Here is a 27935-nt window from a genome sequence, read left to right as displayed (position 1 = left end):
AAAACCAGTACCATCCCCATCACCTGAGATATTAGAAATGCAGAACCTCCAGCCTCACTCAAGATCTTCCCATGGAGGAGCATTTGAACAAGATTCCCAGGTGATTTCATCTGTGCATGAACAATTGAGAAGCACTATCCTAGAAAAGTAGTAAAGCCTCATCTCTAGAAATAAGCTTGCCAGAGAGACAAGATCTCTTCACCTAAGAAAGGCTGCATTCAATGTCTACATTGAACAGTTCCCAAACTTTCTGTTTTTAAGATCTCTTTACAGTTATTAAAGACACCAAAGAGATTTTGTTTATGTGGGTTATAGCAACCAACATTTACCATACTAGAAGTTAAAAAGTGGGAAACATTTTGTCCATTTTTAAGAGAATAAATCCCTACATGTTAACACAAATAATCGTTGTGCAAAATAACCATCTTTTCCCAAAAAAATAGTGTGTACAGTACCATGGACTTACCTATTTGCAAAAATGTTCAATATCTGGCTTACTAGAAGACAGATGGAATTTCATATCTGCTTCCGCATTATAGCTGTTGCCATATTACATAATAATAATCGAATAATCCTTGTACTCCACTGTATCCTCATAGAGGAGAGTGAAAAAATATTTTAGAATTATTACGAAAATACTTTAGGCCACAAGACCACACTTTGAGACAGCTAATCTATCACATCCCTAGAGCTCTCCTCTCCTCACAAACCCTTTACCTGTTGCCTACAAAAATGCCATCAACCGCTGGAATTGTGCCAATTGCAATGATTTGTCACAATTGCAAGAAAATTCTTAACTGAAGCTATTGAGATAAAGAATGGTTTCTTAATTATATAAGGTTTTTGGATGTAAAAATTCCACATCCTCCCTTCAAAGACCAATTTAATGATCCTCACAATTGTGTATTATATTAGTCAACTCAGGTAAACTTTGTTAAACCTCACTGGAGATAGGACTGACTGCACTAATTAAAAATAGTACACTAAAAATTAAGAGAAGCTATGCACAATAAAAAATACTATCAATTATCAGTATTAAACAAACATTCTTATATACTTTCCATAGTAGCTCTTGCTACACATTTAACATCTGAAATGTTGTGACTTTTTGTTTAAATTTTTTAACTTATGAAAAACTAAACCTAACTAGTGCCTCCTCTGTTTTACTCCTGATTCCAGGTTATATCTCTGGTTTATCTTCCTACTATTTTGCCTCATTATCTCTCATTATCTTGTGTTCCAAGAACCTTATTTGTCTAATTTATTGTCTCAATAACCAAGGGAAAATTGGCCCTTCTTGTTCCTGAAGCAAACTTTAAGATAAAATCCATAGATCTAAAAGGGACCTTAATGATCATCTAACCCAGCAGTTTTCAATCTTTCCCACATATGAGAATCACCATTGCTTGGAGAATTAAAGGGAGAAAAAATAATAATACCAGAGTCCCACTCCGGACTAAAATCCAACTCATTGGTGTGGACCCAGGCTTTGGAAATTTTTTTAAGGTCCACCAGAAGATTCTAACATACAGTCAGAGTTGAGAAACTATGCCTCAGTCCAACTACTCACTTTGCAGATGAGGGGCAGCAATGGACAAGAGGGGAAGGATGCTTATTCAAAATCACCAGGATAGAACTAGGATTTGAACACCACCCTCCAGCCAAACAATATGATCGAGATTCTTCTTTTAATTCTCTTAATTCAGAGTTCTCAAAACACAAACAAAAAGGAATTTCCTCTCCTTCCCTTGCATAAAAGTCACCTTTCAAATAACTTATGTTCTATACACAATAAATGTACCCATTTTAAAAAAGATTTTATTTGAGAAAGAGCGCTGTAGGGGGAGGGACAGAGGGAGAAGGACAAGCAGATTCTCCCACTGAACACAGAACTTGACAAGGAGCTCAATCCCAGGACCCCAAGTTCATGACCTGAGCAGAAGTCAGATATTTAACTGACTGAGCCACCCAGGGGCCCCTGAATGCACTCATTTTAAGTTTAAAAAGTTAGACAAGTATGTATACTCATGTTACTATTTCTCCAGTCTTGATACAGAACATTTTCATCACCCCAGAAAGTTTCCCCTTACCTCTCTCTGTCAGCAACATCCATCCCAGGCCCCAGGTGACAATTACTCTGATTTCTGTCATCATAAATTAGTTTTTCCTGTTTTAGTACCTCATATAAGTGGAATTATACAGTATGCATTCTTTTATTTGAAATAATTTTTAAAAAATTCAACCATGTTGTATCCACAGTTTATTCCATTTTATTGATGAGTATTTCATCATATGGATATTCTATAGTGTATCCATTGGGTTGTCCTCAGCTTTGGATTATTACAAATAAAGCTGCAATGAACATTTGTCTACAAGTCTTTGGGAAGGCATACATTTTTATTTATCTTGAGTAAATACACAGGAGTGGAAACACTGGGCCCAAGGTGGCCTGGGAGGCAGGATGTGTAAAAGAAAGTGTTCCAGCCCTGCAATCAGTCAGAGGTGGCTCTTTATTAACATGGAGATCAAAATGCAGGCATGTCAAAAGGATTAGAGACAGTGTATATGGAGTAGTTGGTAAATATAGATATGTAATAAATGTAATAGAAATAACTAGAGATGGCACTAGATCGGACTGAAACAAGATCTCTGAACTTCTCGGTGATGTGCTTTTCCACTCCTGTTCACTTTCCCTCAAACCTTATCCAGCCAAAGGCTCCCCCTCCCCCTACACAACCCCCTACCCTGTCCTATATTTTAAGTTGATACTATAAAATATGAACTACCTTCTGAAATAATTTAGAAGTGTTCTTTGGTTTGTTCATTCTAATAATTTGTAGTTCTGCTTGATAAAATGAAAGAAGGGAGGGAGGGAAGGAGGGAATCCAGATAGGAAACTCTCAGCACATGAATTAAGGAAAGGAGAAATATCTACCTTTTAGGTAATATTAGGCTGAGATAAGTACTGAACCAAACCTACTGGTCGCAGCAAGTGAACCTAGAAATCATTTTTGGAAGATATGGCCCCATTTGGATTTAAGCCCTGTCTATCATGTAGTTCTTCTTCCATGACTTACCCTTCCCCTATACAACCTTTTCATTCAATTCCTTTAAGTGTTCAAATTAACATCTTTTTCTTTTTCTAGGTCTAACACCCCTTTCCTACTCTTCCCCATTCCTGTAGCTCCCAGTATTCTTTCCACTTATAGGACAGAGGAGAAAAATAAATGGCCAACGTGTTCTATCTCACATACACACACACCCCACCCTTACCTATGGTTCAACTATAAAAATTGTGAATATATAAGTTTATGAGGTAAATCATGAAAAAATGCTATCATAGAATAAGAAGGCTCTTTTCTCTCACTCCTAGGGGCCTGTGAGAAGTGACCCACTACCACTGAGTTGACAAGCTCCAGATGTCACCAGCCCCCCCTCACTGAGATGGCTGCTGCTCATAATCACATCTCCCCTTTAAAACTTCCTCCATGCTCTGCCCTCCAGGCTTATCCCTGATCAAGAGCCTTTCTAGAGCTCTTCAGCTAAAACCCAGGCCAGCCGACTGTGCTTCTGCCTCAGCCAATTAGAATGCATGCTGCCTATGAGATTTCCTGAGACACTCTCAGCTGCCACATTAAAGCTGCATGAGCCTTCCTCTGGAGGCCTAATAATAGCACGTTTCATCTGTGAGCCACTTTATAAACATTAAGTGATTAAGCCACCCTCTATCTTCTCAAGCTCTGGGCTTTGGCATAGTGGACTTCACTCTCCACTGTCCTCAAATTACTCCAGCAAGAAAAAAAAAAAAACTGAGACCTGAAAGATCTTTTCTGGGTATTTTAGGTCAAGACATTAAGACCAAGGGTCCTGCAGTAACAACCCCTACTTAGGTTATGGTACGGAGGGAGAAGGTATTTAAAGTCATGCTCCTTTTAAAAAAGACTGAATTGAGGTTCTCATCTCCCAAAGCTAGATTAGCAGAGAGAAGAACTTGACTCCATGGTGTAGAGCAACATCACTGAGCTAGAGCCCATGGCACAAATCCACCCTGCCACCTATTTTTATAGATAAAGTTTTATTGGACAATCATACTCATACACTTAGTTGTTATCTACAGCTATTTTTGCATTGCATTATCAATTGAGCAGTTGTGACAGAAATCAAATGACCCACAAAGCCAAAAGATATTACCATCTAGCCCTGCAGAAAAAGTTTGCTGACCTCTGCAGGATCTAAGGAACTTAAAGTTTATCTTCATCCTGTATATTCTGTAAATATCTTTAATCGATTCTCTTTCCGTTTCTGGGCCTCAGTTGCTACATCTGTAGACTGAATAACCTATAAACTAACTGAGCCATCACCTTAAGCTTATTCTCTTGTTCTATAAGTATTAGCATCTCATATGTTAGCTTTGTCTCATTATTATAGCTGACTCCCTTGAGGGAAGGAATAGAGTTGTGTGTGTCTCAGGAATCATTGTAGGCAGGGGGCTCTATGATGAGCCCTAAATCCATCTGTGGAGTATAACTGAACTGACTTAAATTACAGTTTGTTGTTTGTTTGTTTGCAGAGAGATCTCACAGAATGAAGTCTTGGAAGTGATAGAGGCAAACGTGTTCTCCAACCTGTCCAAATTACATGAAATGTAAGCAAGATCCTGTGGGGTTTGCTCATGATTGTTGGCAATAGCATTAAATTTTGTGTACATCCCTGGAAGGCTCTCTGCTCTAGTCTCTAATCTCTAGAAATTGTCAAAGTTTGCCCAAAAGGCATGGTTGTGTCTCTCTGCCTGGCCATCCTGGTACCAGCCCAGAACCTAGTCTTGTCCTGCTTCCTCCGCCCCAGATTTTTTTCAGTGGTAGACCTAAGGACCTTGTTTTGCAACTGAAGATACCTCCATCTCATCCTCTCATTTAAAATTATTCCAGAGTTAAAGTCCAAAACAAACCCCACATGATATAAAGATAGGCAATCCTCACCTGAATACTGCCTATACCATATATCACCGTAAAATCTTGGCCAACATACAAAATCATTCCAAGACTTAGTTTTCTTATCTGTAAAATGAGAATAATAATAATAGGATCACTGTGATGAATAAAGGAGGTATATATAAATTAGACCTAACACATCAACTGGCATAGAGTCAGTATGTCATAACGATCCTTGGTTCCTTATTACAACCCAATTTGCTTTCTCTTTTTGGCATTCACATTTTACACACCTGTCAGTATTCATACAGGTACATTTCTGTTTCACACCAGCCTATAATTACAATAAATTAATTCATAGAATCATAAAATGTCAAGGCAGAAGAGACTGGGGACTATCTGGTCCCAATTTTTCCAAAGTATATTCTGTTTATCATTAAACACTCAGGAAATTATTGTTTTATTTTTAAAAAAGGTAAACAACTCTAGGGTCAAATAAGATTAGGAAACACTGGGCAAATAAAATTAGATTCACTTACTATAGGAAAACTCAGAATCGGTAACATGCAAATACATACTTAGAATCTCCAAGGAGGATATTTTATTAAGGATTTCTCAACCACTATCATTGAAACGGTTTCTTCTTCTAGGGCATATATTAATATCTCACAAAATTCCCACAGAACATAGCTAGGAAAGCCACCAAACCACGTTCTTAATGTTACAGATGAGGATGAAAGACACAGAGAAGCTGCAAGACTAATCTAAACCCACAGCAGGATAAGGACTTGAAAATAAATCCTAACATTATTTTTTTTAATATCTTAGCATTTGCCAAGCTTATATATACATATACACATTCACATAATTCATATATTTGTTTAGAAATGGCACTTGGTCTGTCCATACTAGCAGACTACCCTTCCCTTTTCCTTCCTTCTCCCATTCTGCCTCCCACCTGCATTATTGCTCAATACCATTAAGCCTCTGTAAATGATGCTTTCCCTGGCTCTCCCCCATTGCCTTCCTGTTCCTTCCTTCCTTTCTTCTGTTTGGTCTCTCCTTATCTTAGTTGGGAAAAGAGTTTTGACCAGGGTCTCAGAACCCACAGGGAATGTCAAAGAAATGAACCAAAGGACAGCCAGCCCTCTGGACAGAATCAAGCAAGCATCCTTCTCTGTGGTTCACTGTGCAGTGGAGCTAATGGAATGGCTCTTTCATCTCTTCCCCGCACAGAGAGGTGCTCACCCCCATGTAGCACTGACTGTACTTAAAATAATTAATTACCTGGCACTTGGATCTGGGTAGCTACAGGTTACTGCAACATAAAAGCTAATGAAACAGGGAGGAAGTAATTAACACAGAGCATCTCTGCAAATATACATTGATCCAGCAAGATGAGGAAAGGGCAGCCTCTCTCTGTTGGAATCCAAATGTGAACATGCTCACCTCCAGACTATTGATCAGGACACAGAAAAAGCCAACAAGGGCAGAAGTCACCACATTTCAGGAACTGTGAGAGCAACCTGTCTATAGCTGGAAGGAAATCACCAGCACATTCCCAGCTACTGTGCTGGTTAAAATCAGAGATGTCCACTGCTTTTCATGTGACCTTTGTTTTCCTTTGCCTCTTTCCTTTTTTTTTTTCTTTCCCTAAGTCTCATCCCTGCCCTCTTTGCCTCTTCAGACACTTACTGGTTTCAAGATGCAGTGTACTGAGTGAAAAGGACCCAGTCAACCAGTGCTTTGTTTGGCTATGATTAACAGGTTGCAAGAGGACATTAGTTATGGGAGAAAAATGGGTTAATACTTAGTGTGTACAGTTTGGTGTAGTAAAAGCACTGCATGCAGTCTCAACTTTTTGTTAAAATGATGGATGGATAGATGGATAAGTAGGTGAATGACTGATATACTCTTTGTATAATGTGAAAAATACTACAGCATTTCTTAATGTTAGTTCATGTGCATGTTCTTCTGTTTTGCAGTAGAATTGAAAAGGCCAACAACCTGCTATACATCGACCCTGATGCCTTTCAGAGCCTTCCCAACCTACGATATTTGTAAGAACTTTTATAGATATTCTGGTGCCCCCTCTATAAACAAATTGTGTATTCCTGTTTTAGTAAAATGTCCACTTGCTACTCCGGGGAGCAACAGTTTTTTATAAAAGATGTGGGTTAACACTTGCTGGTGGATTTTTTAAAAAGATTTTATTTATTTATTCATGAGAGATAGAGAGAGGCAGAGGGAAAAGCAGGCTCCATGCAGGGAGCCCAATGTGGGACTTGATTCCAGGACTCCAGGATCATGCCCTGGGCCAAAGGCAGGTGCTAAACCGCTAAGCCACCCGGGAATCCCCGGCGGATTTTATTTTAGCTTAATAAGTGAGTTCCACTAATATAATTGCATTTTTATTTTCATTTACAAAACAGACATCATAAGCCATGCCATTTGCATTAATGGAATTGTCACATGGACCTCTTGCAGAACTCAGTCATAATTTAGTGTTAATAAGATGCAGCCAGAATTTGTGCTAGCATTTAGCTGTGACCTCGACCTCAAAGACATCATCTCTTTTGTTCTGCACATATGCATTTTTTCTTTGATACATTACAGTGATTTATTTTGTGAGTTTTAGTTAATAATAGACATGGTATTGTATCAGCAGAGAGATTCCTAGTGTTTGAGCTCCATCCTTTGGGCCTGCCCCATCAGCAAAAACCCTGCTTCTTCCATTTAAATGGCTTTCAAAATAGCTGAGTGCCTGACAGAGCCCAGAGTACTAGGATAGGACCCCATAAAATGCCACATAAGAAGTTGGGCTAGAAGTAGGGCAGCCCGGTGGCTCAGAGGTTTAGCACCGCCTTCAGCCCAGAGCGTGATCCTGGAGACCCGGGATCGAGTCCCACATCGGGCTCCCTGCATGGAGCCTGCTTCTCCCTCCCCCCCCCCCCGCCCTCTGTGTGTGTGTGTGTGTGTGTGTGTGTGTGTCTCATGAATAAATAAATAAATAAATAAATCTTAAAAAAAAAACAAAAGTTGGGCTAGAAGTCACACTAAGCCCCTTCACTAGCTACTTTTCATAGGCTAGAACTTAATCTCTCAAAGTTTATTTCCCTGTCACAAGAATGGAAATAATAGTAATGATAGATGTATATCTGTTAACTATAACATAATAATGTATCAACCCCACCCCTGCCAAAAAAAAAGGTTTAAAGCAACAGCTATTTATTGCCTCTCACCTGTCTGAGTTGATCTGTGGAATGGATCTGCGGCCTGGACTCTTCGCCAGGCCTTAGCTAAGCTCACTTAAGTAACTACAGTTTGGTGGCAGATCAACTGGTGGCTGGCTGCTGCAGATAGTCTCAGTTGAGATGACAGGTCTCCACAAAGTGATGCTCATTTCAGTAGGCTAACAAAGACTTGTTCTAATGGCAGTCTTGGGGTCCCAACAGAGAGCTAAAACTTTTAAGCCTCTTGAGATCTACACCCTGAACTAGTACACTGTCTCTTCTGGAGCATTTTATTAGACAAAGGAACTCATGGGGCCAGCCTTGATTCAAGAGGTAAAGAAATAGACTTTATTTTTTTTTTTTATGGAAAAAGCTGCAAAGTCACAAAATAAGGTGTGTCAATGCAAGGAAGGATAGAGAATAGAGGACAACTTTATAACCATTTTAAAGTATGTAAAAAGTTTTACACTATGCCTGTCACATGGTGAATGCTCATATTAGTAGTAGCTGCTAGTGATACTTTGACTAATCCTCAATTTTTATCCATAAGAACTGGAGTTAGTAGGTACAATGAGCAACACTCGGCCATTGTATACAATACAGTCACTCAGTTCTGAGTGACTAAGGGAATAAAAGATACAGAACAGAGTCTATGACATGGAACTTCCTCTCCCTGACAGGAGCCCTGGAAAGGATCTGAGAAATAATCAAGGTTGTCAATTCCTGAGTTACTGTCAGAGGCAGGGCTAGTTTCACTGCCCTTGCAGTCACATAGGGCTTGATGCTCAAAAGCACCCCATACCCAGAGGGCCCCCCACTGTGTTTAATTCCCTGCTGTTACTGTCTTGAAATGCTTAAACATGTTTTTAACAAAGAGCCCTGCATTTCATTTTGCACTATGCCCCACAAGTGTAGGCAGTCATGCTCAGAAGTCAGGGTTATGACCTCTTCTAGTTTCAGACTTGGGAAGCTTGGCTCCCCAAATGGACTTTGCTATACTGTCTGCAGAGGCACACCTGGATTAGACACATAACAGTGGAAGAAATATGGCATAACAAAAAAGGCATCGGTCTTAGAATTTTTTTTAAAAAGCCTATAACTTCATCTGAAAGAAAGAAAGAAAGAGCACAGAAGCAGGAAGGGGGAGGGGCAGAGAGGGCGAGAAAATCTTAGGCAAGCTCTATGCCCAGTATGGAGCCCAATGCAGGGCTTGATCTCACAACCCTGAGATCACAACTTGAGCCAAAATCAAGAGTCAGACACTTAACTGACTGAGCCACCCAGGCATTCTTGTTTGTATAGTTATTTATAGTTTGTATACTGAAAAACAATTTTCAAAATGTTTTTTACAGACATAATCTTACCCTATTTACAGATAAGGAAACGGAGGCTTAGAAAACTTTGCTATCTACCTAATAAATATCAGTATCCCACCTGGAATCCAGTACCTTCTGCCATCATATATAATTTTTTTTCTGTACTGCTCCATGGAAGGAAGGAAGGAAGGAAGGAAGGAAGGAAGGAAGGAAGGAAGGAAAGAAGGAAAGAAGGAAAGAAAAGAAAGAAAGAAAGAAAGAAAGAAAGAAAGAAAAGAAAGAAAGAAAGAAAGAAAGAAAGAAAGAAAGAAAGAAAGAGAAGAAGAAATAATAATTATACAAAGAAAATTATTAGTGCCTACTACCCAGTTGGCTTCTTTCTTTTTTTTATTTATTTATTTATTTATTTTTTTATGATAGTCACAGAGAGAGAGAGAGAGGCAGAGACACAGGCAGAGGGAGAAGCAGGCTCCATGCACTGGGAGCCCGACGTGGGATTCGATCCCGGGTCTCCAGGATCGCGCCCTGGGCCAAAGGCAGGCGCCAAACCGCTACGCCACCCAGGGATCCCCAGTTGGCTTCTTTCAATCCTTTTTGCTTTCTTTCCCAACTGTCATCTTCCCTTCTTTCTCTCCCTTTACACTTAAAAAGAGTCTGAGTGGAATATGGGAGCCATAGAATATTCAATAACAGAATAAAATCACATTAGGGCAGGCAGGATGACGGCCACTCATAGGTGAAGTGAAAAGTACTCCTACAGAGAATAGAGCCAAGAAGAAAACCATCCCTTCACATACATATTCCATAGCCCTTGATAATAACAGCATGAATAGTAGTCAGAACGGTGGGCTGGGAGTAGGTGAATAAGGTATGAGGAATCATTGCCAAGTTTTAAATCAAGAGATCCAGAATTAGACCCATCATTGGGCCACACTTTGTGGTCAACACCATTCACTCATATTAATGAGGACCCTCAGCCTTCCCTCTAGGGGATTAGATCTGGGGAGGAACTGGGAAAATGTGGGCATAGAAGGAATAGCCCTAGGGGGGAGGAATGGAAACTTTGACCAAATAGAGGGGCCAGGCTATGACTTTGACACTGGAAGAAGCTAAAATCTATGCCATCAGTCATCAATCCAGCCTCTGCTTTGTGTCCTTTGCTCACTCTGAAGGGTTGAATAGTCAGTCCCCAGTCCCGCCTGGCTCCCCGACCAGTCTAGACAAAGCTGTAGGTGACCCATTCCAGCCACATCCTTTCATAAGAGGAGGTTACTCTTCTCAGCGCATTTGAGAAGAGAATTTGTATGCAGTTTGGAGGAACTGTGTCATTGTCAAAGTATCCTCCTTTATTACTCTGAAAAAAATATTTATATAATTCTACAGTGTGTAAAATTCTTTCACATCCACTGCCTTGCTGATCTCCACCAGGAAGTTAAGAGGAAGAGTTGTCCATCTTAAGTCTTTTGACTTATTGCCAAGAGTGGGCTTTTCAAGAGTGGGCTTTTCTTCCTTCAGATGTGGCATATGGTGACCCTGGGAACCATATCAACTCTGCACTCCAGAGGCACTTCTACCAGCAATACTTCTATTCAGGGCTCAGACTGTGGCCCTTTGAAAAAGTTTCCATACTGATAAGGGATCTAAATTAGTTGGACCTCTAATCTGAAAGAGTCTATAATGGAAACAAAGCCCAGTAAAGCTTCCTTTTCCTTCCATGCTTATTTGTGTCTGAGCAGCAGTCATAAATGGCCTTACAATCCAGCAGCCAGGTAGAGGTGGATGGCAACGATTTCAGATACTCTTTGGGATGATGAACTACTTGCTTCAAGGCAAAGGAGAAACACAAAATGGATGAAGGAATCCAGAGGGAACCAGAAGGATTGAATAGTTGTTTATTTTCCTGAAGCCAGGATAAATGTTTATTATCACAGCCACGAAAGCAGGAAATTACAAGGGGTTAGGGGTAAGTTTCCATTTGACTTGAGCATCCTAATTGCCACACACACACACACACACACAGAGAGAGAGAGAAATGTTCTGAAATTTTCAGCATTGATTCCATTTCATGCTCATCATTTGATGGCACAGAATTCAAGACAACTAGAAATCAACATTCTTCATCACTGCCTTCATACCTCACTGAGGAACCTAAATTGGTTAGAAAAAACTCATGAATAAAGAAATGTACTTTGACTAGAAGAATATACATCAAAGGATTCATCTGGGTGCATATTTTAAGTCAATATTGTATTTGCAGGCTATATTTCTTTACTGCTCTGCCTTCCTGGAGCTGACCTTTTGTGTATGAAAGATTATCTATTGATCTGTAAATAAGGTTTACACAATATTCTCTTGCCTTTGCATCCTGTCAATGTAATTCTCAGGCAGCTGGATGTTGCTCTTTACTTCTCAATAAGCCCTAATTCCATTTTAGCAAACCCTTCACACAGCTGGGTAGGGCCCCTCCCCAACTGACAACCATCTTCTACTCACAGGCAGGCTTGTTAGACCCTCCTTAGGATCCCTGTTAACAGCAGCCACACCATCTGCTTTCTCCAGCCAGGAATAATTCCAGGAGAGTCTTCATTAGAACTCACCTAAGCAACTCAGGCTGTTTCTTCCCCATCCTTCCCTTAAATCCCTCACTTTCTGTTCTGTATTCCTCCCTCATTTTATTTAGTAGGAGTAATGAAAATAGCTTCTCTGATTATAAAAGTTGAACCATATGTTGGACATCTCAAAGAACAGATACTAGGGACTCAGGCAGCAGCACAGAGTAGTGTAGAAGTACATGGGCTCCAGAGCCACCTGTCTAGGCTTAGGTCTTGGCTCCTGCCCTTCCTAGTTGTGTGACCTTAAGGAATGGTTTTATTTCTCAATCTCAGTCTTCCTTTCTATAAGCCAGGAATAACATTAACCTGCATCTTTGTATTATATTAAAGAAGTCACTAAGAACAAAGACTGATGTTTAGACAATTCTTAATAAGTGTTAACAATTCTTATTAAATTCTTGACCCTGTCATTTACTAGCTAAGAGAGTCCACGTGACTTCATCTATCTTTGTTCCACAGTTCTCCCCCATGCTTAAATTAAAAAAAAAAAAAGAAAGAAAATAAAGTAATATCTACCTTTCAAGATCATTGGCAAGGATTCATTTGAGATGCTGATGACAATAGTGATGATGGTGGGATATTCCACCCCCATCAATATTCCTAACGTTTTTGAAAGCTTTTTTAACTTTTTCTTTCGGAAAGGATCCACTGACCAGTATTCAAATGTGGAAATACATCATTTTTGCTTCTCAAAGGAAAAAAGCATCCTTCTGACTGAACTTCTAACATATCTAGAAAGGTCTTCCAAACAAGCAAAACTGCCATTATCTTTCAGTGTTCTACTGGAGAGCTCCTAACTCTGCCTTTTAACGTTTATTTTCAATACTCGTTGTCCACAATATCCCTTGCCATCTCCATAAAAATTAATTCCAGTTCTTCACACCACCAGCTGGTCAACTAATGCTTCCCATTTTTATTTTGATTTACAATTTAACACTTTTTGTTATACTTTCTTGCATTTGAACCTCACAGCAATCCATGAAGTAGGCCGCATAGTAAAAGTCCATGCATTTTGTAGCAGTAAGCTGGACTTGCCTATAGACCCTGATTACAGGGCTCTCCTGACAGGAATGTCAGGAGACATTCAATTGGACAGGAATGTCCAATTCTATGAATTGGAGTATTATGGGTGTACAGCCAAGTTTGGCTCTCTTTTCTGATGGGAAAAGGACCATCTGAGGGTTCAGTTTTAGAAGTATGGCAGCCACATACATAGTGGAAAGGATTGGTTCTCCCCTTTTCTCCTCCATCACTTCGGATATGAATTGGCCAATAAATAAAAACTCATTCATTCAATCAGTCAACAATCATTTACTGAAGTCCTACTATATTCTAGGCTTTGTAGCAGTTATTGGGTATACAAAGGATGGCAAGATAGATGAAGCCTCTGCCCTTATGGAACTTATATTCTAGTAGAAGAAACAATGCTGGATAATGGTAGGTGTTGTTAGTGGTATAAAGAAAGATAATGCAGGCCAAGTAGAGAGTAATAGTTTATAAAGGGGGTGGTTGAAAAAGGATGGAGGGCATGGCCTTGTGAGAAAAATAGGAGACATCTGTGGACAGCTCTCAAGCTGCTCAGTCTTTGGTGGAGAAAGGTTAGCTGGCATCCATTAATCGCTGGGAGCAACACATCTGTAGAGCTGTGTGGTACTGGTCATAAATGAGAGGACTGACCCAATACTTTGGGCTGCAGTAATCAGAGCACTTAGCTGCAACCTAAGGGATAAATAAAATTTGGAAAGACAGAAAAGAGGGACTTCCTGTGACAGGGAGGGGTGGGAAGAGATGAGCAAATGCATATAAGGTGAAAAGACCATGAAGTAGGCAGAGGAGGGGAAGAAACTAAGTCCCAACTCAAAAGAAGCTACACACTGAGGAGTAGAACTGCATTAGGATAGACTGGGTTTGGTAAGATTCGAAAAAAGAAATTAAGAGAGGGGAATTCAGGCCTACTACTAAAGAGTAAGCTCTAAGATTTTGAGCAGCAGAGCAAAAAGATGACAATTATTTGGACTGTAGATTGGCCAGTAGGTACAGACTATACACTCAAGGGAGACCTACTAAGGGGCAGCTGCTATAATTCCAGGGTACAGTAATGGTGGCACCTGGAGGACTGGGGAGATATGTTCAACAGGGGACACAGTTCTAAAAAGAATCATTGCGGGATCCCTGGGTGGCGCAGCGGTTTGGCGCCTGCCATTGGCCCAGGGCGCGATCCTGGAGACCTGGGATCGAATCCCACATCGGGCTCCCGGTGCATGGAGCCTGCTTCTCCCTCTGCCTGTGACTCTGCCTCTCTCTCTCTCTCTCTCTCTGTCTCTCTGTGACTATCATAAATAAATAAGTTGAAAAAAATTAAAAATATATAAAAAGAATCATTGCTATGTGATTTAATTCTAGGTCAGACATGGACCCAAGTGATGATGGTGATTTTTGCCCCTCAACTCTAATAACCCACAAAGTCTTCCTTCCCCCATGCCTCGCCTAAGTACTTCCCACATAGAACCATCCTGCATATGGGGCCAGAAGTCCTTTTACACAGGGGCTGGTGATTATTGGAAAGGAATTATTAGCTATCTCCCTGGCTGTCAGTGTTGTAAGGATCTAAGGATGTCGTCGTGACTACAAAAATGGGCACAATGGAAATTATACAGTTGCTTTTATCAGTTAGGTGTCTAGCTGAGGCAACTTTGCTGCCATTGTCAATGCTAGGAAAATAGGGTCAGATTTTTCTTCTGAAATGATGTTCAGGGTGAGGTTGCTGCCTGAGCATGGCAGCTCAAGGAGGGCAAGAACCTTCTCTTGACCAAAGGCCTGATCATCAAGAAGGTGAGGTTTTCATACTGCTCACCTCTTCTCCTCATTCCTCTAACCTGTTGACTGTGTTTTCTCCTACAAGCAACTTGTCTTTCCATCAGCAAGACTATTACTTGATCCATCAGTGTACATCAACATGTTGGGGTCGTGATGTTCTTCTTTCTAGAGGAATTTCCATTTTTGTAAGAGAGGCCTAGAGAAGGCAGTGTGAAACCCAAGAATTGATAATGATAGACTCCAGGTTTGGAGATTTCTAGAGGGAGAGATAAGTCCCATGGGATCCACTCCAAAGCACTTAGGTAACCATACTCAATCTACTGGCAGAGTCTCTGAATTATATTTTCATAGTCTATACCTTCTTGTGAGGTAAGCATGTCCTTACCTCATTAATTTTTAAATAAAGCCTGAATGTCATCACCAGAAGTCAGATGTAAAGAAAAGTCTAGAGAGGGTTCAGAGAGAAACAGGTCCCAGATGAGTTGCGTGAAGCTCCGTCCCTATTCTTCCTCAATGGTTCCCATTTCCCCCTGATAATGAGGACTGATCCTTTTAGGATCAGTTTCTTCATCCACAAAATGAAAATAATATGCTTCAAGAGGTTAAAAAGAAAAGAGGAAAATGGACTCTACGTCCTCTAAGTCTCTTCTCTCAAGTGCTTAGTGTCTAAACTATATATTCACAAATCTGGGGCTTCCAGTGTCACTGCCGGTCCGTAGTTCAGCATATTCAGATTCAGCATGAAGAACCTTGTATGGAAGGAGAAATTCTCTCTACCAGAAAGGAAAATACAGCATCCTGCCAAACACTGTATTTCCCAGATCAGGCTCCTCTTCCACACAGAATTCGTGTAGACCTTTTAAATGCTGAGATCCTTTTGGTACGTTAAGAACTTAAACCAGCTATAGATTTACTCTTAAGTTAGTAACAGCAGAAACTCAACTCTTGGAACTAAAGGACGGCCATAGGATGCATCCCATAGGATGAGACCACTTCAGTCCCTCACGCATGAGTGCAGCCAGCCTCAGCAAAGGCCAGGAGACACCAGAAGTGGGGGTCAGCAGACAGCACCTGGCAGTCTCTGGAGCTGGCTTGGGAGGGCCAGATCCCTGGCAAGGGCTCCCTCAGGCACATGCAGGAGAGACAACTCCAATGGCAAACCTGAAGGGCATCAGGCAAGGCCCCACCTCCATAAAGAATGAACTGCTGCCTTATCTTCCACCACTGCAGTCTCAATGTTGGGAGGTTTAAAGAGTGTTTTTATCTTTTGCAGACTCTTCTAGATTTGCAATTATCCCTAGGGGAGGCCACACATTAAGAGATTAGAGCTAACACAGGAATTTCCCTAAGGATTGGGAGCAGCCCCTGGAAGCCGGAAAATGCAGAGGACACTGGGCAGGACAGGCAGGACAAGAACAGGAGGGAGGACGACACAAGAGAAGTCTAGTTATGAGATTCTGTGCTACTCTCAAGGTGGGGACCAGGTTGTCCTTATAGCTAAATCCCCAGATCAGGGCACAAAAAATGCACTCAACTCTGCATTTTTTTCTTTTAGAGGATGCTTGCTGTGCAGGCCTCATGCACCTGGTTTTTATCTCCCTCTAATCCTTGTTGAGGGACCCATTTTTTCCTTACTGCTCTCATTTACCTCATCTTTCTCTTTCACAATGTGTGTTCATAGGTTGTCAGCTAAGAACAAAAACATGCAAACACAGGCATGTTCTAGCAGAATGGCCCTGCTCCCAAACTCTTGACATGTCCCTCTGGTAAGATGTCCTCCCCAGGCATGAGTACAGAAGCAATGCAGCCCAGGGGACTCACCAGCCAGCAAGCAGATCAGGTGGCTCAGGACTGGGAACAATGAAGTGATGGGAGAGGTCACCATCTGATTCTGGTGTCAGAAAATCCAGAGTAAGGGCTGTGTTTAATTAATCTCTGGGCACCCACAGGGCACACAGGGTTTGCACATAGTAGGCCCTTAATGAAAATGCAGGTCTGAGTTTTAAACTGTCTGTTTGGGTAATGGAAGGGAAGCAGCTGCTGTTTTCAGAGGAATGTATTAGGACATTCCAGAGTGTGAACACTGAAGTGACAAATGCTCTAAGGAAGAATATTTTCATCTCCAGTAGACATTACAAAAATGTTCTACTGTGGTTTAATCATGTGTTCACCCATTGCAAACACCCTGCAAAAAATGTTGCATTCAAGTAGTGAGGAGCTCCTCCTTTACCAGTTTGGGTTTTAAAGATAGCAGTGTAAGGAAGAGAGCAGGATATTTGGTGGGATGCAGGGAAGAAATCAGGTGAGCCTCCTAATAAAGATCACCCATCAAGGTCTCTCTGGACAAAGAACAAACCACTGGAGCCAAGTGAACACAGATTCACTTGCCAAGACACCAAGAAGAGCCATGGACCCATGTTCCAGCCTGGGTCCTGCCAGTGAGAACCTGTAAGCAAGCAACCAGACCCTTCTGAGCCTTAAACAACAAGGAAGAGAAAAACAATGTTCCTCTCTCTGTCTAAAAGCTGTTGAGAAGAAGGAAAAGAAAGGGAGAAGATGAAACAGGGTATAGGATTGCTTTTAAAGCTTAAAGCAGCAACAAGAGCAAGACTTGCTTACTTGAAGAGGCCCTTATGGATGGTACGGGGGTGGGTAACAGGAATCCTAACTTAAAAAGCGATTGCACTTGGTATTAAGTAATACAGTCTTACAAAATCCCTATGAGATATTTTGATAGTTCCATTTTACAGGTCGTAAATTTGAGGTTCACAGATGATGACTGAATTGCCAAAACTCACAAAATGGGATTACAAAATGATAGGGGGACACAAGAAATAGGGATAGTGATACTTATTGAACACCTATTCATCTCATCTTCCCACCTCTCAAAACTAGTATGCATGTATTTTTCTCAATTTACAAATGAGGATTTCAAACTCAGAGATTATGTACTTGATAGAACAGAAGCCAGGAATGTCTGACTCCAGCCCAGTTATGCCACTTTCTGGCACACCACGGCGGGGAAGGTGTAGAGCATGGATGAAGCCAACAGAACATACTCAGTGTTCTGAGCACAACACGGACACCTTATTAATGTTTGCCATTTGGAACTTGTGATCATCTACTCAGGCTAAGTTGAAGTGTACCTAAGAAATAGCTTCCTAAATAATTAATGTTAGAAATGAGTTGCGAGGAAGGGTGCAAACTGTTTAAAATATTAACTCTTTTGCGATTCCCCTATGCATTTTAATAGTAACTGCTTGCCACAAATCGGTAGTTTGAATAAAATTATTCTTACATTGGCATCTAAGAAGGTCCCAAAAGCTTTTCATTTGGCAATGCTTTGTTGGCAGTGAATCTAACCTAGAGAGATCTTTAGATTTTAAAAGTCCTTATGTAGCCAATGTGCTATAATGGAAAGAACATCACAGTAAAGGCAAAGGAGCCAGAGTGCCATGTTCACCTGCCATTTCTTCTGCTTTCTAGCAGACAAGTCGAGGAAACAACTTTTGAAAGTTTCAGTTATCTATAGAATGTAGCTAATAATACTACCTTTTTTTCTAGAGTGTGGGCAGGACTAAAGGACTTCAATACAGGAAGGCCTTTACAACGTTGCCTAACACTTAAGGTAGTTGCTAAGTTTTAACCATGATTCTTTCTGGTTTGAATCTAGAAATACGAGTGTTTTTGGTCTTTTGGGGGTTTCTTGGGGGAGGGTTGTTTTTGTTTGTTTTTAAGTGATGACTTTTTCTTGTAATTTTTTTAAAATATTTTGTTTATTTATTCATGAGACACAGAGAGAGAGAGAGAGAGACAGACAGACAGAGAGACAGAGACACAGGCAGAGGGAGAAGCAGGCTCCATGCAGGGAGCCTGACATGGGACTCGATCTCGGGTTTCCAGGACCAGGCCATGGGCTGAAGGTGGCGCTAAACCGCTGAGCCACCAGGGCTGCCCTTGTCTCTTTTTCACACTGTGAGCGCTGCCTCCCTTATCTCTAAGACAAGAATCATAATTATGCTCATCTCAGAAACTCACTGTCAGGTCAAACAAGATAACATGCATTAGCTTTGTCAATCGTATGTGCTACATAAGTATAAGGCAAAGATCTTTTCCAGTCCGTCCTCTGAAAGAGAGAAGTCTGGGTCAGAACTGTGACTGCATAACCTGCCCTTAGGACTTCTGTTACTTCCCAAATAGCAGTCCTCTGGTCTATTGCTACTTTAGCCAGCCTCTCACTTGGCCCAAGTCAGAAACTGGTCACTATGTCCCCCAAGTAGGAGGAGACTGCTAAGAAACCTGCAACATGGTCTTCAAGTCATTTTCTCAACCTATGTGAAGCAGCAGGCAACGTCCACAGTTCCTCACAGAGAGGGCTGGGAAGGGTATATTCACAATCATCCCCAGAAACCCTTCTCATAAGATCTCTACAGCATTTTCCTGTTCAATTTTCATGAGAAGTTAAGAACCAAGCAACCAGAATGTAGCATCTCTCATCCCTTGGTATCTCAGGCAAAACCAGCTTGGATATCCTCTTACACTGAAATATGCCCTTACCACGGATACAAAGCTCTAAATTAAAACTACAAATAACATCAACAGTGAGAGCTAGCTGCACATTAGCCCATCGTAAACTTTAATTTTTTACATGCAGGCCTGTTTTGTCTAATATTTATCTTCAGTTTAGTTCCCTTGATTCAGTTTGCCACTAGACCACATGATTTCTTTCTATCCAGATATGGTTATGTGTAAAGGTCAATTGTTGAGCTGAGAGCAAGAATCTTATTCTGGGGCTAACATATTCTAAACAATTGCAGAAGAGTTATTCAGTCTCTTACCCTACCTCTCAAGGTGGTAATCTAAAGAGGGCACCCTCAGAGCTCTAAAGATGGAAGCAGAAAGTGAGCCAAACTTCACTAGACACAATGATCCCTCGTTGGGTTCAGCTAACTTGCTTTGTGGCTTATCAAACTCAGAGAAACATTTTTCTTACTAGATTACCAGCTTATTAGAAAGAAATAGAACTCAGGAGATGCATAGGGCAAGGGTAAGGAAAAGATTCAAAGCTTATATGCCCACCACTCTCCCCAAATCTCCACATGTTCACCAACCCAGAAGTTCTGCACAAGGAGGGGGGACAAGCATGAAATATTTATTATAAATTACAGTCACACCACTCATGAAGAAACCCTTCCGGGCATTTAGTTGGACACCTCTACAGAGGTAAAGAACCAAGTGTTTAGTGATACAATCCATTCATTCCTCTGTGGGTAACTTTCATAATGAATGACTATCAGTCATTATGCTAAGCCTGATAATGTTAACAGCACAAACTTTTAGAGTCAGAAAGATGTGAATTCAACCTTTAGCTCTGCCTTCCTTATGTGCGGCTTTGTGAAACTTACTGGAGCTCTATCAGCTGAGCCTCCTCCATTCTGATATGAGGATGGTAATGATACCTGTCTCCTAAGGTAGAAAAGAGGAATAAATAAAACAATCGATGTTAAGTGCTTAGTGTGGTGCCTGGTGCATAGGAAATGTTCAATAAATGTTGACCATTATTATTATTAATCCTATACCTATGTAGAGCAACACAACACAAATCTATTACCATTTCCACCTGACAGCCCTTCAGAATTACAGGCTTCTCTTCCCAAGCAAAATACCCTATACATTGGACAATAGGTCTTGAATCTTCACCCCATCGGGGAGGAAATAAAAAGCAAGGACACATCCTTATTGCCTTAATGTGTACATTACTAAATATACACAAAAAATACTTTAGATCATGAAACAAAGATGAATAAATGACATGCTTTTATATTTACATCTTGTCTCATTGCGTAACATTTTATATGGCACAGAAAGCCTATCTGCTCTAATTATAATAAAAATATTTGAGAGAAAGCAATGTCATAGGATGTGCTTCGTTATTTTTTAATCTTTAGTTTAACACTGGAAAAACAGCGGCAGTGGCTGTTAAATCTGATAACAAATATCATGAAAATAAGTAGATTGCGTGGAAGACAAGTCTATAGCTACACTCCCTGAGTCATCATACTCAGTGGTTCAACCCTACACTTTTACACTAATGTGTTTATGAAATTCAGCTAGTAAATCTTCTTTCCTAATGTCAATCAGATGTTCCTACGAACTACCTGGAAGATATTGCAGTTTTATACTTTCAGTGAGTGTGCTCAAAATCCAATGAAAAAACTCAAACAGGTTAGAAAGTTGTATTTCCATTTTTTTAAATGTGTAATATGAGAGTTTTCATGAATGATGACAGGCATTATTTTCAATAATAAATTAACTATTTCTATTCTTTTCTTCTAAATGGTCTCTACATATCATAGATTTCTTTCAAATGCATTGTTTTCCTCCTCATTATTAATACATCACCTTTCCCTAAGAGAGACAAATCAAATGTCTCTAATTTAAAAAATTATCTGCTCTGTATCATTATTTCTGAAGTCATTTGTTATCACAGAAAATAGCAACCAATTTGGATCACTTGTATTTTGGTTAAAAATGTCTAAGCCTTCAATTTTGTCAACTCTTCTCGGTAATTTTCCTTGAGATGACCAACAAACCTCTAGATAATAATATAATCAGGACCCAGAAACTAAACTGAATCAGAAAGGCAAGAAGGTTGACTGAGGCACATTTACCATAAGTAGCCAAAGGAAATTAGAGAAAGGGGGCAAGAAGAATCTGGGAAATTAGCTGTGGCTTTCTGGTGTTGCAAAAGAGCACAAGGAGCCTTGGGCAGCAGATAACAGATGAACCTGCTCTAGAGTCATGGACATCCCACAGGGACAACATTGTCCCACAGGGACAACACTGATCTGGCTGGACATGCAAATGGCATTTCAGTACCCAAGAGAACTAGAAAAAAGCAAGACATGGTCCAGGTCCTAGGGGAACTTGGAAATCATGCAGGGTCTCCATTCAACTGGAATACAAGGCTGGAGCAAGACCAAGAATGGTGCCTGAACACAGTGCTAAACTTTCCTGTAGGTATATCTTATCATTTCCCTGGGTACAAGAGGAAGGATCAGAGTCCTAGAGACTTCAGCTAATGCTCTTAAGGCCACACATCTTAAAAAGTGTTATAGGCAAGACTTGAATCCAGATCCTCTAGCATTGGAGATGCTAGTTTCAAAACCTTTGCTCTATGCCCTAAGAATAGGACCAGAGCCTGATTATTAAGGTCAAACAGAATATACAGCCACATTAACAGGGCTGAGCTCTTTAAAACCATGCAGTTGGGCTCATTAAATTCCCCCCTTATTGATAAGGAGTCTATTTTCCATTGAGGTGAGTTTAAGCTGAATATGAGTTAAATGGACCTGGTTTCGAAGGTATGAGATGGGAGAGGCAGGAAACTAGGCTTTCTCTGTCTCATGTAATTTCTTACACAAAGTCATTGTACAGAGAAACTGAGGCTCTAAAAAATCAAGTGAGGTATTCAGTATCATCCAGCTGGTAAGAGGAAAGGCATGCAAGCCCAGGATATGTAATCTTAAGTACAAATCCCTTTTCATTGTACCACAACTTCTTACACACTGCCATCTAACTCCAAGATGGTGGGATTCTACATCTAACCAATCTTTATTTAGTGATTCAGAGTACACATTAGCTAGCATCTCATACAGTGCTGACATATGTAAAGATACAAATTCCCAATTGGTAAGGGTCTGCATTTAGTAGAAATCTCAGCATCAGTGAGCTCAAGATAAGAAGTCTTTACACATATTAAGCACAGACTACTCTCCTTGTCCATCATTGGATAACTATCGTCCCTCAGAGTGGTCAGGAGAAAGAAGTTCATTTCACCTAGGAGATTAAAGAATGTAATTAAAAATATAAAAGGGAGGGGTAAGACTCAAATTAGGTGCAAACAAATTCTCTATCTTGGAAAACCAATTAGAAGGTAGAAAAAGGAGTTCAAGTTCAAACACTCAGCCTTAACTTCTAGAAAATGGGCTTTGGCAAAAATTAAAGACCCTCAACCTGAACACAAAATCGACAGTATACCCTTCCTAAATTCAATTTGCCTAAACCATCTCAATGGGCCCTCCAGTCCCTGACATGAACTCTGTTTCAGCCTCAGTTGACAAATTAAAAGAGCTGATTCGCACAGCCTTAGAATTGCTATCATTCCCTGCCATAGTGGATTTGAGGTGGAATAAAGAACTGCATTCTTGGTTAGCATGTGTGATGGAGAGGGTTTTTCCTTCCTGACTTTTCTCAGTTCAGTAAGTTATGCATAGGGTTTGTTCTGACCACTACTATTAAGCTCCATTTTTATGGGATAGTGAAAACATTGGCCACCTCTGCTCAGAGAGTCCTCAAGTCTTACTTCCCCTTTCAGCACCTTAAATTGACTTCCAGTCACTTACCCATCAAGTCCACGTTCCCCTACGTAGTTGGAAAGGTCCTTGAGACACTGCCTCCTCCTTCACCTTCAGTTTCATCTTCCTCTGTTCCCCCATACTCCTCCTGTGGTCAAGCTACTTGCATTCACTTCTCTTGTTCAGGCCAATAAAGGTCTATACTCACTCAGAAATCTAGTTTTCTTTCCTTCCAACAAGAAGTCTTCCTTGACTGTTCAATCCACATTGTTCTCTCCTCCTCTGAACTTTTAAGATGCACAATAAATAACATACAGTTTAGCACTAGACCAGTCTGAGTATTTCATCTGTACTAGCCTGAATTCAATTCACCTGCAAGCTCTCTGAAGCCAGGGGATGGTCTTCGGTGTCCTCTCTTTGATGGGACAGAGGTTGTATGGAAGGAAGGCATATGGTCCAAAGGAATGCAAGTAAGAAAATATACAGTGTTAGAGGAAACAACTTACCAGCACTCTTAAAGATTAATAAAAGCATTAATGATGTTTACAACAATGAATCTGAGAGCTGTGAGGTCACTTGTTCATAAAAGGCAACTACAGTGCTTGTTTGGCAGCATGTCTATTAAAAAGCAAGTGTATTATTTTGTTACATGGCAGCACATAGTGGGAATTGTTCCCAGCAATAGAAGAGACCTCACTAAGTTTAACCTGACAGAAACAGTGCCCATTTTCATTACTGTAACCTAAAGATTAGTAACAGTTTGGCATAAAAGGTGTTAACATCTGCTCAGAATGTGAAACTTGCTGTTGAGAGGGGATAACTGTAAGCTTTTCTTTAGAAGATCCTTTTGCAGAACTTAAATTTGCTGACATTTTACCCTCAGGCCCTTACCTGTTTTCCAAGATAAACCACAGTTGAGTGAATCAAAATAATTTTGCAGCAAACAGTCATTTGACCAAAGCAAACCCATTGAGACACAGAGCTCCTAGGTGATTACCCACTTCCAGCCTCCATCAGACATGAATTTATTGATCAAAGGGGAAAAATGAATTGAAAACTAAGTGTTCATCCGAACTCCATTTCCTGAGTTATTTTGGGGTTATGGAGAGTCTTAGCTATGGAGCTATCACCAACAATCCATCTCACTAGATGGTCACTAGATCTTCTTAAGTGTCTTAAACCTAGCACTACTGGAATCATTTTAGTCATTTTGCTGTGTATTTTCTATAAAAACCAAGGATTTCAATGTGCAACTATAGACATTTATAGATATCCCTTAAGTATTGTGGCTTCAGAAGCTCATGCTATTGATATTAAATAATGTACCATTCTCATTGACAATCAAATTCTTCCCTCACTCAATACTGTAAAAGTCATACTCATTCATTAAGAGAGTGAGCCAGGTTGCTGTCCATATAATGTTAAATCCATTAGGTGTCATGAACACGGGTAGTGAATGATTTCTTTTATTATTTCTTTTATCTCTGACAGCACATAGCATATTACGTGGCCTGATAAACATCAAGCACATTATATGTGCCAACCACTGTGCCAACATTGAGTCTTCAGGAAAAATATGATTTTTGCATTCATGCCATTTACAATCTAGTTGAAGAAACTGATAATAAACACAAGATGTATAGTTTAGAATTTTGATGGGTGCTATAAAGAAAAAATGCTAAAGACAACATGAATATACTGGGAAGAAATCAGGGGCCTTAATTTCAATTGGGAGTCAGGGAGATCTTCACTAAAACAATGACATTTGCAACTGACCCCTGAAGTATCAGTTGAGGGGGACGAAGTAAGGAGTGGGTGGTGAGCCTCCCATATAGAGCCTGGGAACAGGGTCTTCCTGGAAACAGGGAAGAATTTAGAATATCTGAGGAACTGAATGAAAGCTACTGGTGCTAAAGTGTATTGGGAGGATGGAATGAAATAAATAAGGTCCAAGAGTAAGTACTAAGAAATATAAATTCTATAATGGAAATGAACTAAAGAAAAGCAGGACTAAAGCAATCTGATTTACATTAAAAAAAAAAAAAAAGAATGCTCTGGATGCTGTATGAAGGATGGGTTAGAAAAGGACTAGGGCACCTGGGTGGCTCAGTGGTTGAGTGTCTGTCTTTGACTCAGGTCATGATCCTGGGTTCCTGGGATTGAGTCCCATGTTGGGCCCCCCTGCTGGGAGCCTGCTTCTCCCTCTGCCTTTATGCCTCTGCCTCTCATGAATAAATAAAATCTTTAAAAGAAAGAAAAAGAAAAGGACAAGACTATGCGTATGGAAGCAGGAGCCTATTGCAGAGATCTAAAGGAAAGAGAGTGGTGGTTTGTCCTAGAATGGTATTGGTAATGATGGAAGAAACTATATGAAATCAAGAAATCTCTTCGAAATGAAATTGAAGAGGACTTTGAGATGCATTGATATTGGGGAATGAGGGTGAAGAAAATCAAGTTTAACTGTCACATTTGTAATAAACAATTGACAGATAGTAGGGCTATTTATGAGGAAGAATTGAGGAATAGTTTGGCAGAAGGGGTGAGGGAACATATTTAGTTTGTTATGTCAAATGAGACATTTAGAAGAATATATAAAGTAAACTTTAATTGGAGATAAACTATAGCTGTCAGAAGTCAAGTATGAACCTATGAATTGTCACCATACTGATAGTACTTAAATCCATGGGAAATAAGATTTTCTAACAAGATTATAAAGAAAAAAAGACAAACGGCTCAGAGTAAAGATCGAAGAGGAGGAGTCAAAAAGTAAAATAAAAAAGAGTAAGAGGAAGAACAAGGGAGAGTGAGAAATGCTAGAAACTAACAGAAAGGGAGATTGGCAAAGAGTATTGAATTCTCCTGAAAGATGTTTAAAGAATGAGAATTTAAATCGCTCATTAGATTTATCAGCTATGGATTGATGCATTTGGCACATGACAAAGTAGTTTTGGTGGAGAGATGTGGCATGAAAAAAACTTGGAGGAGGTTGAAGAGAAATGGGATACAAGAAAATGAAAGACAACAGATGCAGAGAACTCTTTCTAGATACTTTACAGTAAAGGAAGGAAGAGAAACAGGGCAAGCTGGGCGGCAACTGGAGACAGATTTGGAGTAAAGGGTAATAGCAACCATCAGGGAATCTATGTAAATGTGAGATTCATTGCAAGCTGGTATTTGTCTAAGCCCAGGTGCTCTAAAACACGCCTGAGGAAGGACTTATATATGAGTACTTTGTTTTTATACCCAAACCCAAGGAAAGAGATTGGATGACTAAGGACAAGAAAACAAAGTGGGAAAGCCAATTCAGGAATTTCAGAATTTTCAGAATTCTTCACCCAAAGAATGGAAGAGGGGAGTTCACCACTGGTCAAAAGTTGCCCTATGGGGCATTATTAACTCCCTTGCACTTCCTGATTCGTACATGCCTCTGAATGGTAGAACAGATTCCTTTAAGTGTTGCACTCAGAGGTGGCAGAGAAGCCCAGGGCAGAAAAATGAGACAATCAGTATAGCTGCAACCAGTATCTGCCAAGTTAAGTCTGTAGGTAGCTAGTTGCTATGGTAACGGCTAAAGTAAAAGATGGACCAAGAGGATGTGAAGCAGGGCACAAAGGTGTCTGAGAGAATGCCTACCCTGATATTCATGCACTCCACATCCTTTCCAGTCTGGAGAGATAAAATGTGTTGTGTCTAGTTCATGACAGAGTTGGCACATAGGTTCTACTGATTCCTGGCCTCCAGACTTCCCTGCCTCTGTTTAAGATTAATTACTCCAGATAGCAGTGATATCGGACAAGTAAATTAACTGAATAAGGATTTTTATACATTCTTGGTGACAGATTCAAGAAATGTTTTAGAAACATCAACCAATTAGCTCATTATTTTATGAGCACATACTACATTCTAAATCTGCACATAGTATAGACTGTCAGAGAATATTAAATATGGTCCTAGCTTTGATATCTCATTAAGGCAATAGTACATAGACACATGAGATCTAAAAATAGCAGAAGAATGGGTATGATTAAATAACAAGTGTGGAATAGGGTTGTGTCAAGCTAGTATATACTTATCTATGGCAAGGTTTCTGTGTAGCTGGAGTAGAATCCCAAAGATTATGGAAAGCAACTTTGTTTTGGTAGAAACATCAAACACCCAGTATTAACAGACGCTATATCTGGGTAGACAAACTAGAGGGGACTTTTACTTTCTTCTGTAAATGTTTCCATGTTTTCCATAATTCCCACAATAAACATGTATTACTTTTATATTCAAAGAATATTTTTAACATAACCAAAGGATGTGGAACAACTAGAACTCTCATACATTGCTAATGGCAATGCATAATGGTGCAGCCACTTTGGAAAACAGTTTGGCAGTTTCTAGTAAAGTTAAACATATACTTACCATACAACCTAGAAATCCTACTCATAGGTATTTATCCAAGAAAAAGAAAAACCTCTCTCTCCCCCTCTCTTACATGCACACATTCATGCATGTGTGCACACACACCACCAACCACCACAGATGTTTAAAGCAGCTTTTTAAAACTATCACAAAAACTGGAAACCTACATGTCCTTCAACTGGTGAATGGATAATGCATTGGAATACTACTCAGCAATAAAAGAGAAAAGCAATTAACTACTGATACACACAATATAATGGAA

General features: G+C 40.1%; 1 protein-coding gene across 2 annotated transcripts in view; it reads left to right on the top strand.

Moving 5' to 3' along the window:
- Positions 1-27935, top strand: part of FSHR (follicle stimulating hormone receptor) — a 166327-nt gene that overhangs the window by 112308 nt on the left and 26084 nt on the right. For both annotated transcript variants that reach the window (XM_041756707.1, XM_041756706.1), the window contains exons 3-4: positions 4571-4645; positions 6917-6991. In XM_041756707.1, coding sequence (XP_041612641.1) covers positions 4571-4645; positions 6917-6991 — 150 coding nt within the window. The remainder of the gene's footprint in view (positions 1-4570; positions 4646-6916; positions 6992-27935) is intronic.

This window comes from Vulpes lagopus, chromosome 5 (assembly GCF_018345385.1).
Source record: "Vulpes lagopus strain Blue_001 chromosome 5, ASM1834538v1, whole genome shotgun sequence".
Taxonomy (NCBI): Eukaryota; Metazoa; Chordata; class Mammalia; order Carnivora; family Canidae; genus Vulpes; species Vulpes lagopus.
Note: the sequence above shows the minus strand (reverse complement) of the source record. Positions and strands in the feature narration are given on the sequence as shown.